Source organism: Lagopus leucura, unplaced genomic scaffold, assembly GCF_019238085.1.
Source record: "Lagopus leucura isolate 7727_CA_CO unplaced genomic scaffold, USGS_WTPT01 Super-Scaffold_100014, whole genome shotgun sequence".
Classification (NCBI taxonomy): domain Eukaryota; kingdom Metazoa; phylum Chordata; class Aves; order Galliformes; family Phasianidae; genus Lagopus; species Lagopus leucura.
The window spans coordinates 17,586,864-17,598,652 of record NW_024962268.1 but is presented as its reverse complement, the minus strand read 5'-3'; the positions used below and the strand labels follow the sequence as shown (position 1 = coordinate 17,598,652).

Here is an 11,789-nt window from a genome sequence, read left to right as displayed (position 1 = left end):
CCCCCCAACATAAAAACAATTTTTTAGCATGAAATAATAAATTTCTGGAGAAAAATGAGTAGAAGACAAAGATATTAGTAGACAAGGACAGGAAAGGAAGAATAAATATATTATCTTTGAATCAGAAATCAGAACAGTAAGGAATGATTCTTCCAGTCAATTACTATGAGAAGAAAGATAATATGCAAAAAATCTAGCGTCAACTTGAACATTTAATTGTTTTTACACTGCTAAAGATGACATTTTGAATTTGTGTATTTATGGTCACAAAGAACACTTTCATTTAAATGTAATCAATCAGATGATCATAAGCCATCTGAAAAAAAATCCCTGCAGCTTTGTCATTCTAGATTTGGCCAGACCAATCAAATGAAGACATTCTCAGAGCAGCAATTTGGACAAACTACCATGGAAACCGGCATTTATGAGCATTGTTGTAAACCTCTTCCATCTTCCAGAATTTCACATGATGAGCAGCGGTTTGCACTATGCTGCCAGGCATCTCCTATCAGCACAGGAGTCACCACAGCTCTTCTGAAAAGCAAATTAGTGCTCAGTGACTCTCCCCCCATTAACCAAATGATCGGGCATTTCCATGGCTTATTCAGGTTACCAGGAAGAAGGGAGCTGTCATCCAGCAAGCTGCTTCTGTTCTTCTGACGGAGCTGTTCTTCATCACAGGAGCCAGTTACAGCATCAGAGAATGGGATGTGGCTCGTGCTATCATGCGAGAAGTACTGGGAAAGCTCTGCCTCGGAGCTGACGGATCCCTGCTGAAAAAAACAGGCTGGTCATCTAACTCCATCAATGCTTAAAGCCCCTGCCATTCTCCAAGCTGATCATGAGAGGACAGACCAACCATCTCTACTTTCAGACTATGGCAACCCAAAGTAAGCAACATGATCCATAGATCTGATCCACTTGAATTGGATGTCTTTGCTAAGATTTTGGCAGTGGACAGGGTATTTTGTCCTCAGAACTGGTTCAGCTGTTTTGAGGTCTCTCAGAATATTAAGGATGTTGATGAACCAAAGAGCATGTCCTTAAACGTTCCCCGGAACAAGCACCACAATTTCAACTCACATCACCTTTGTCAGCAAAGGAAGTTTAAGCCCAATTTAAAAAATAAGGGAATTGCCAGGATATTGAGGATCAAACTTTGGTGGCTGAAATGCATCACAACAACACCCTTTTGGCCTGCGTAATAAAAGAGATTCCAAATCTTACTGATCAGCAGATATTCAACATACAAACCAGGGATTAAACTGTTCTCCTCTATAACTCCTTTATACACCTTCTTCACTTACAGAAGGGCTCAGTTTGTACTTCTGGTCACTGATGTATGACTTCTTTATCTTCCCCCCAAAAAGCAACAGAGACTTCCCCATGGTACATGTTGTTCCCCACAGCTACGGAGGGAAACCAAGCACTTAACCTTCTGCACACAGGCTTGGGTCCCTCCTCCTAACTCGTTCCTGTGTCAGCAGGAGCTTCCTGCAAAGCAAGGATTCCTTTGAGGTGACAGGAGGTGGGAAACCACAGCTTTCTGTGCCACATTCTGCACATTGTTCCTGAAGGCAATGATCACACCATCAGGAGTTTGCAGAGCTAGCATTAGAATTTAAACATGTGGCTTAAGAAACTAATACTTCTATGGAGCCCCTGTAACACGGAAGGAGAGTAGAGGTTTATTTTTGAGCACCCTGATCAAGTCGCAGCTTCAGCACTTGCAGCAGCCTGCCTTTATTGTATCTGATCCTTTACCCGGCTTGCTGGTTCCAGGAAGCGTTTCATTGTCCAGCTGAGGGGAGATGAGGTCTCTCCTTGTTTGGTCTTCACACCAGGAGATGGGGTTTTTTGCACAGTGCCTGTTGAACACAGCTTAGTTAGATGTCAGAAATTAAAGCTGTGGTCCATATATCCAAACAACCCCCTTCATTCACCATCTGAGCCTGCAGCTGTTCTTAATCCCGCTTATTATCTGAACTGCCTTCATAAAACAAGATTTATTTAACGTTTCATGGGCTCTCCCTCAGATCAGGTGAAATATTACCAAGAAACACACTACACCCACCAGGCCTGCAGAGCTATGAGCACAGGATGAGCAGGAGATGGTCTCCCTCCCCTGCAACCACAGAAGACAATCCAGCAGTCACTTGGCAGATCTATTGCAAAAAGGGCCTTAGCTGACAGAGAATATAGGGATAATCATAAATTTAGCATTTCTGTCTGAAAATCACCTGGGTGGTCATTCTGCCATTGCCAAGAGCTTGCTTTCATCTGTAACATTTTAGGAAGTACAAGTTCTCGAAAAATAATTAAAAAACAACAATAAAAAACGGTCAAACAAACATCTGAGAATATATTTTGACATGAACCTAACAACTGAAACAGTACACAACACATGGACCTTTTCAAATAGACACACAGACACTTTTTTGTCACTGCTTTGCCCTCCACATGGGTAAGTGTACACAGGAGGAGTCCACTGCTAGGACATTCTCCAAGCTGATCATGAAGAGAGGACAGACCAACCATCTCTACTTTCAGACTATGGCAACCTTGTGAAACCTGAAGTAGGCAACATGATCCATAGATCTGGTCCACTTGAACTGGATGTCTTTGCTAAGACTTTGGCAGTGGACAGGGTATTTTGTCCTCAGAACTGGTCAGCTGTTTTGAGGTCTCTCAGAACATTAAGGATGTTGACGAACCAAAGAGCATGTCCTTAAACATTCCCACATCTGGAAAGGGATAAATATTTAGGAGGAAACAGGCTGCTACCTGAGACATGAGAGGAGCCCGTGTCCTTACTCTCTCGGTGAGTAGTTCGTGCGATTGCTTCATCCATCTCCTGCTCAGAAACCTAATGTCCAGTGGAAGACAGAGATCAAACTGGGTAAAATAAAAGCCTGACTAGAAACAGGATTCACATATGACATACTGCTTTCAAAGCCAGAATTAAGAAGACCTAGCTGAGAGCTCCTAAATCTCAGTCCCCTGATCCAGACTTGATCCATCCAAACACCTTCAGAAATTAGGAGGCAGAAGGCAGCCAGTTTTATGAAGATAATGTCCAAGCACCATATTGTGCCAATAAACAAAACTTTGCTGGACTTAAAGAAGTCAAATGAAGCCATTACAGTACAATTTTAACTCAATTAAACCCTGTATGTTGATTTATTGAGAAAATACTACTTTAATATAAACAAAGACTTCTCTGTACAAGCATACATCAGCAACACAAGATATTGTACACTTAATCTACTGGAATAATATCAAACTTCCCAAGATATTAGCTGTTGTTCTAATTTTAATTTCTATTTGCTTTTAAAAAGAAGAAAACCTAAACTGTTATCAGTAATAAATGTTCTTCTGGGTTAGGAATAAATACCGGTTTACCATATTTGCTGATTTTCTCCTGAATCACTGCCATGCGCTTAATTATTACTAGCAAATTCCATATAATTTTGTACAGGAATGACTAGTCTGCAGGATAATATATTTAAAAGCAGAAGGCAATTTAATTCTGTCAGAAGCAATTTCTGTACACACTGCTTTACATGAGTTAAAATTCAGCATAAAGAGAGATGAGAAACTTGAATCTTTCTAAACCAGGAAGATTTGAGAGACTCCTAAGCAAACTCAGCAGTTTAAACATAGTTTAAACACCACACTTACTCAGAGTAATAAGAACAAAGAAAATGTTGTGGTGTTTCTCTTGGATGTACATGAAAACACGAAAGTGAACGTATTCAGCAACTAAATTTACTGTGGACCTCTTGTGCCATAAAATGAGAGATTAAGTATAAAAATGTCTAAAACAACAAGAGCCTTTGTAGAAATACATCTGTTTTCAGATTGTGGCATGACCTTTGCAGCAAAAGTCTCTGGGCTCCCGGGACACATGGAGTCCATACAGGACATTGATCAAACCCTGAGAATGTGGTCCAGGACCTTTACACAAACCATTGGGTACAAGATGCAGAACAAAGCCAGGTGTTGAGTAGATTGCAGCATTTGTTTAAAGCTAGACAAAAATCCCCACTTCCGCAAGCTCTGGCAAGTTTGATTCTTTAGCATCCTCCACACCTCAGGAAAATCAAACTCCTTCTATGAAGTGGGACAAGCAAATTCTTAACTACTTTTGCATGTTGGTGTACTATAATTAATGAATACATTAAAAATAATAAAACAACAACAACGAAAAAAAACCAACAACAGACAAACATTTCTGTAGGTCCCCCAATGCTGTCAGAGAAATGATGACAGTGAAATGGGATAAACGTAGGTCCCCATACAGACACTCCTTCAAAGATCCAACTATAAAGGATTGCAGATTGCCTGCAGTGGAAACACTTCAGGGACCCTCCAGCTCAACTTCTAACTTTACTTACCGATTTCTGGCAAAGGATTTGTTGTTATTTCAAATATCACTTATGAAAAACTGTAAGAGGATACACTTAATAGTTTCCCTCTGTTACTGAGTAATGGTGAGCAATTAGCCTAACTGAGTTCATCTCAGCAGATACCTGGTTGGGTCACTCATCGGCTTTTGAGCCACCACCAGAGTGAGATGAAAAGAGGGAGCGAAGGGCAGGCTCTACCCCACGAGTTCTTATTATACTTACAGACTCTGAAAAGTCTATATGCCCTAATAATGCAATCAAACAGAATCATCATGCTGGCTCAGCACAGCATACAGACTCCCCAGAAATACTGTTATCTTAGGCTACAAGCCCAAATCTTACCCCTTGCTGCTTACTTTAACTAGCAGAACCAAGGTCTTTTTCTTTTAAGCATCACAAAGCCTCGTGGCAGTGGCCATAAACTCTGGGCAGTGTGACTCTATTTGTCTATTGTTTGCATATTCAATTTAGCAGAAAATATACAGTTAATTATAAAGTCAGAAACCTCACTTCTCCTAGCTATGGATTTATTAGGGCCTCTATTTGCAGTTACAAGTTCAAAAGTCAGAGCTCTCTGGACACACAAATGCAAATATTTTTACAGCTTCAGTCCTGTTTAAACAGGAAGGTTTTGTACATTCATGAAATTCTTTGAAATACTGAAATAAAAGAAGTTGTTATTCCTTATAGTTCGGCTAAAAGGGCTTTATCTTCTATCATCAATTTTTAAAAATTGATTGAAAATAATCACTCACTCTGTAAACCCATGCTTATTTTCAAATTGCCCTGCACACATTTCACAGTAGCAGAACATTCCAGATTGTCATTTTTTAATTCCTGAAGGAAAACTTTGATGTTTGGGCAGACTTTGCTCTTTCAAAAGAAATATTCCTATTACTTTACTACACTTAATCAATTCAATCTGTTGATAATTATACTCCTGTCCCTAAATTATATTCCACTCACAGACACACAGACGGACTAAATGCAAATTAACTTTAAGGAGGAAGAGGATTTGTGCTACGTTTACGTTGACACTTGGTACAAATATGAAGAAAGATGGAAGCACTTCAGCTCAATGGTTCCAGGAGAACTGCATCCAGTCATTGTGTGAAGAGGAGAAAAGCAGCAGGAGCAATTTAATTTTGCTACAGCTTACAAAACTGGAAGGCATCACCACAATCCTTTAGCCTGACTTTTTGCACAATACTTGTCATAGGAAGAACAATCCAGCACTCTTCACTTGCCACTTTCCTGGCAGCAAGAGTCAAATTGCAGCAACAGAAGAAAACAACAGAGAGGTGCTGGGACGTTTTCTCCCTACCTTTGGGTTGGGATGCCGACTAATGATAAGGCTGACCGGCCCTGGACCGCACTCGCTCAGAATGGCGTAGGCTTCGCTCAATGCTGCATGACGCAGGCTGACTGAATCTGCCTCCAGGATCTGATCACCCCGACTGCGGAGAAACATAAAGCCAGTTCATCACATCCGCCTTTTACAGATACATTTGTGCTTCTGACTGGTGGCCAAACTTTTTCAGAGATACAAGTATCTGGAAAACATTTGCAAAACGCTGGCCTCGCGCTTGCTCTCAGTGATGTGAATGCTTTAAGTCCTGTTGACTTTGCAAGGCAGGTCCAGTGATCCCTTCTGCACTTATTGCTAGTGCTACAAACCCTATTAAATCAACAGAGAAAATTGGCTGCATTTGGACTAGGGTGAAAGCAAAACTCAGTTCTGCATTCAGATACGTGTCGGGCACAGAGGAAAAATTAGATTCAGATGGGCTGTTCCTTCTCATCATACTGAATTACTTCACAAAAACACTGATAAGAAATTCATGATGTAGATTTGAATTTATGAAATGACTCCAGGAAAAAATTGGGAGAGATAAGAAAGTATTTGCTTCAAATTAATGTACAGAACATAGTAAGCCAACAAAAGTCCCCCCTCTTCAAAAAAATAACCTGGGAGGAAAGCATAAATTGTTTTCTTTTCTTTTCTTTTTTTAACTCTTGCTCACGGCATCCAGACATCTGGAACTATTCAAAAGAGAAGATCATCAAGTAGGGATATCATTAAAGCATCCTCCATAATTACTAAAACATTTGCCTTATGTAGATACTCAAACAATCCACTACCACTGATTTATGTTGGGTTACTTGTGACAGTGAAAATGGGCTTACACTGAGTCCACGTGCCAAACACAAAATGGCAAATGCATGTGGCAGCCTTCTGTAATCTGCACTCCACTATGAAAGCAAAGGCAGTTGTGTAATCATGCTGCTGCTCTGCCTACCTTTTAAACACCTCTTAGAAACTACGAAAAATGGAATCACTTACATGGGCTCATAACTGAGAGGGGGAGTTCCGATAAAGAAGGGCTGGGCTCAAACCATTTCCAATATTGTAAAACCAGCATCTGATTAACGAGGTTTTCCAAAATCAAAACCATCCTGTAAGTTTTGGCTTATGGAGCCATAAACCACTGATGGGACAACAGGAGCAATGTCTCAAAGAAGTAAGCTAGAAAACTGGGAAGTTTGCCTGGATATAATCAATCATTTAAACCTAATAATGATGCAGCTGTTGCATGTAGACACAGTCAGCACTGCAATCTTGTTCCAAAGAGGTTTACAAGAAAGCAAGCTGGCACTGAGGTATTGTCTCCTGTAGGCATTTCTATTTGGTAGGAAATTTCAAGGGTTTTTGGCAGAGATGCAACCATGAACTTATCTTCTTTTATTATTATTAAGCCAAAATGCTCTATCACAGTCTTGCTGGAGAACAAGGAAGAACTCTCTGCCCAACACAAAAGCAAGGCTGTTACACAGCACCTCTGCCACAAGCATGGTGTTGACCACACAGTCACAGTGCATCTTCAGCACAGCCTGACCTCCCAGACATGCTCCTGGCACCTAGCAGCACTTATGCAGCAATGCAGAAAGTGGAAAAATTCCCTGAATGTCTTGTAAAAACAAGGCTCCCAGGATAGGAACAGAAAATAAATTTGTCACATATTGTGATGCACAAGGAAGCCCTAGGAGTGATTTCCTCTCTCTCCAAGAGCTCCTTATAGTCATGCAAATGGCACGACGGAGTACATGAGACAAGCATGGAACAGAGATTCTCCAGACAGTAATGGCAGAAGAGCACTACTGCAGCCTGGGGCACAGACAGCTGCAAGAACATCCCACAGCTCCTCTCATGTGAGTTGCAGGTGACTGAGATTTACATGGGGCTCTGCACACCTCCTCCCATTGTGGGGTCTCTGACTGCAGCTCTGAGAAAAAGACACAAGGCAGCACGTCCTGCTGCTCCCTTTCTCAACTGAGCTAGCAGGCTTAGTTTTCTTCACAGAGAATTAAAAGAAGCCAAAAACAAGTCTTAACGATTATGCTGCCTACAGCCCACAGAACAACATTTCTTGAGTATTCCATGCCACTTTGGAATGCCTTTATTTTCATGTTTTCTTGTTGGTGAGCACTGAAGTATAAATACTTTCCAGCTGCATCAACCAATAGGTAAGAAGAAACTTTCCATTGATTTTATTGCAAAACCACTCTGGTATGTTTTTGTTTTAACTAACCTTAATCTGCCATCCATTTTAGCCACTGATCCTGGGGCCAGGCTGTGGATATATATCCCTGGAGAACTGTTTTCAAGCGTGAGACAACAGGCACCAATGCCGAGTCCAACCCCTGGCTCTGTGAAAAACAAAAAGCACAAAGGAAAGCACTGTTATTCCCTGCTCATTGTACTCACATAGGACACGCAAGCTTTTCTGTTCCCACATCCCATCTGAGACCAAGACTCGTATTGTTTCAGGACTGGCCTTAGCTGCAGCCAGCCAGGAAGCCAAGACCAACACTGGAAATCAGAGCTGGAAATACCCAATCCTGACTGGTTTCTGAGATCCAGGAATGGCTCTGCTCCTGGCAAATGTTCAACATGCTCTGGGAACTGCCTGGGACTGGAAGTGCTATACACAGTCTGATCTGCTCTGAGACACAAAGGAGAAGGAATGGCAGTCCAATAAAAATCTCACTTAAAATTGTTTCAGAAAATAGGAGCACAGGAGATGCTGCCAATTGCACTGCTCTCTTTTGTGAAATACCTGCATGACATCCCTCAGCAAAGAGGCACGAAGAAAGATGAGGAGTCTTCTCTGGATCAGAGCTTTCCTGTGAGCCCTTTTCCCTTTGCTGTCCTCCTGTAACTGTATTCATTAACTATGTACTGAAGTAGGAATTGCTGGACACCTGCTTTCTCCAAATGCTTAATCCAACCTTTAAAGACATCATCCAAGTCTTTAAAGCAGGCATGCTTGTCCCACCACAGAGGGCATATGCACTAAGCTTTCCTCATGCAGCTATTGTTCGTGAGATCGATCCTCACGCAGGAGCTCAAGCAGCTCCCCTGGGCCATTCTGAGCAGTCTGCAGGGAAATGTCCTGCCCAGACCTGTGCTTTACAGGAAGGGTACGGACAATCTGGTCTGACAAGAGAGCAATTCACGTTTTGCCATGTATCTCACAGCTTCACCCCTTCCAGCAGCACAGTCACTGCTACCAGTAGCAGCATCCTGACTGGAACAGCAGGATGTACAAGGGGGAACTACTCAGCAGTTTTGGCATCAGAGAATGTTCTTCTCCTTCACTGTGTGATTCAAGAGCAGAACAACAAGGGAAGGTGCCCTGGATATTACACACATTAATTAGCGTTTTCCCAAAAACCTCCCCTAAGAAATATACGTTCATTCTCCCAGCCCATTCCAACACACCCTTACCTTTATTGAGCGTCACATCCATGACAATTCTGTCCTTTGGGCCAGGGCCTTTGCGGCTGGAGAAGGAACCATCCGCCTCATCGGGGCCGGGCACTGGTGTGCCACCGCTGGCACTGGAGCTGGGCGAGCTGGAGCGGCTCAGCAGGGTGGGAGTTGCACAGGGTGTGAGGCTGGGGCTGCGCAGCCGCGTGCGCACCGTCAGGGTCACCACCCCTTTCTTGAGTTGCTGGAGAGAAGAGCCCATGATAAGCCAACGTTTGCCAGTAAAACCGTGTATATTAAATTTGTGAAAGCAAAAGAATGTAAAGGTGCTAAAAAGCACCCAGTAAAGAGAAGCATGAATTGCTCTTGTGCTACATCCTTGTTACCTTGAACCTCTGGATGGCTTCCTGATGGGTCAGCCCTTGCAGAGACTCTCCATTAACTTCCAGGATTTCATCTCCTGGTAATCAGATACAAAAAAAAAAAAAGCTAAGTCAGAATTGCACAGACTATATAGATGTAAGAAAACTGCGTTCTACATAAGGCAATCTGCTACTATAAAGACTTCAACCAACTGCTCAGTAAAAACCCCCCTACTGTCATCAGCTTATTTTCACTTGTCCTAATGCTTTTGCAAGTTAATGATGAATTCACAAAATAAAGATTGCTCTTCAAGAAGAGATCCTTAATATAGTATTCTCATACTAACAAACCAACTGAAATCATCACAGATATTCACTTAAGTCTGAAAATAAGATGTTCATAACATGAAGTCCAAGGGGACCACAAAATCCCCCTTCTTTTATGAGCATCAATAAGAGAAATGAGAATCTAAGTGAAACACTACCACATACCACTCCAAAACCTGCACAGGGAAAAATGGTCTTGCATCCATGCACAGAAAGCAAATGTGCTCCTCTTACCAAGCACCTATGGAGGGAAAAGCGAGTAGCCCACACACTGTGATAGCAAATGCCCTGCTCCCCCCAACAAGCACTTCCCATCGTGTATCTACCTGCTTATTACAAGCTTCCTGGGTTCTGGGTTGTACTATTTACACCCCACTGCGCTGAACCTCTTTCATTTTATTAAAAAGAATGGCAAAGTGAGCAGGAACCAGACCCAATTTCTGCTATTTCACTTTCATCTTTTCAAAATTTGATGGGGTGATGTCACCACCCACGTTTGCCCCTCCTCTACTTTCTCTGGAGCTTGTGAGCTCTGAATATCCAGTGAAGGCTTGCTGAGTCTTTAGGACAGCTGCTACTTAGCAGCTTCCCTTGATGAGTCCATAACCTATGCTGCAGGGCAAGAGCATCCCTTTGGCAGCGTGCTGAACAGTTGGCACCCAATGCAGCCTCAAACATGTCATGTAAGGACAGGAATGGTAGGTAATACAAGGAGAGGTAAGACAGGAGCAGATTCCTGTGGGAAGGGGGATCCCCACCCCTTACAGAAGAGTTACAGACCACCACCCTAAGTTTGTGGTCACTCCGTACTTTTAACTCTCTAAGAGTCTCTCTAACATGGGAGCACTCAGGAACACACAGAACTGGCTCTACATATCATACCCATCTGAGATCAGCACTTGGGAAGCTTCTCTGGCCACTTGGGTGATCCTATTGCCAATCCCATCTTCCATCATTTCTTTTTTTTCTGGCCATGACCCTTATTTGTTGATTTAAATCAAAATCATACCAAAAGGCTTAAAAAACACAGGGGCTCAGAAAAGCCTCTCCCAGGCACATCACTGTGTACCTCCCCTTCTCACACCTGCATCTTTAAGCCACACATTTCCCTGTTACCAACAACCCTTTGTATCTGAAGAACTGGAGCTTAAGGTATGGAATAGCAAGGGTCACTGTGGCAGAAAAACAACTTCATGCTGTAGATCACCATTCACAAAATGCAACATTATCAAGTCAACTGCTGTGATAAGTCCCCCCCAGGATGGATAAACAGGGTGTGTTACATCCTCCACAGCCTCTTGCTGATGGCTGGGCACCCAAATAAAGCTGTACTCGAATTTTTCAGCTGGACTGAAGTAGTATCCCAGTGTGGTCCTTTACGTACAGGTGGTGTCTTTCTACCATACCTTCCTTAAGCCTTCCATCAGCAGCTGCTGCGCCATTGGGGAATATAGTCTTCACAAAAATCCCCATGCGTCCACGAGCAGAATCCTGACCTCCCACAATGCTGAATCCGAGACCCTGCAGCAAAGGGAGGAGAGGACACACAGCTGGCACCTTTACTCTACTGTCACCTAAGAAAGACTGCTGGTAACGTACAAAGAAGAATGAAAGAAAACCTAAAAGCTTCTGATGAACTGCACCGCAATCTTGCTCTCTGCTTGCATCTCCTAATTTACTGTCATTCTAATGGCAACAGCTTTACCAACCCAAAATGTAGGAGCAGGCACCGTGAGCTAGAAGTTAAAAATGTGATTTTGAGATTATTTTCTTAACCCTGGATCAATATATTTATGTTATCTCCTATTCCAATTTTAAATTGCTCTTAAATTGACAGGCAGTACATTCCCCCTCTCTGAGATCTAAACTCAAAATTAACTACAGGTTTTCCTGCTGTCACAGATCCTACATATCCTTGTG

The 11,789-nt window shown here is 42.4% G+C and overlaps 1 protein-coding gene across 1 annotated transcript in view; it reads right to left on the bottom strand.

Annotated features, from left to right (window-relative positions):
• Positions 1-11,789, bottom strand: part of PDZD2 (PDZ domain containing 2) — a 138,669-nt gene that overhangs the window by 22,009 nt on the left and 104,871 nt on the right. Inside the window, exons 9-16 of the mRNA XM_042875196.1 lie at positions 11,276-11,390; positions 9,567-9,640; positions 9,199-9,424; positions 8,000-8,117; positions 5,734-5,866; positions 2,785-2,866; positions 1,765-1,868; positions 614-773 (exon numbers count right to left, since the gene is read on the bottom strand). Of these exons, the coding sequence (XP_042731130.1) occupies positions 614-773; positions 1,765-1,868; positions 2,785-2,866; positions 5,734-5,866; positions 8,000-8,117; positions 9,199-9,424; positions 9,567-9,640; positions 11,276-11,390 (1,012 nt within the window). The remainder of the gene's footprint in view (positions 1-613; positions 774-1,764; positions 1,869-2,784; positions 2,867-5,733; positions 5,867-7,999; positions 8,118-9,198; positions 9,425-9,566; positions 9,641-11,275; positions 11,391-11,789) is intronic.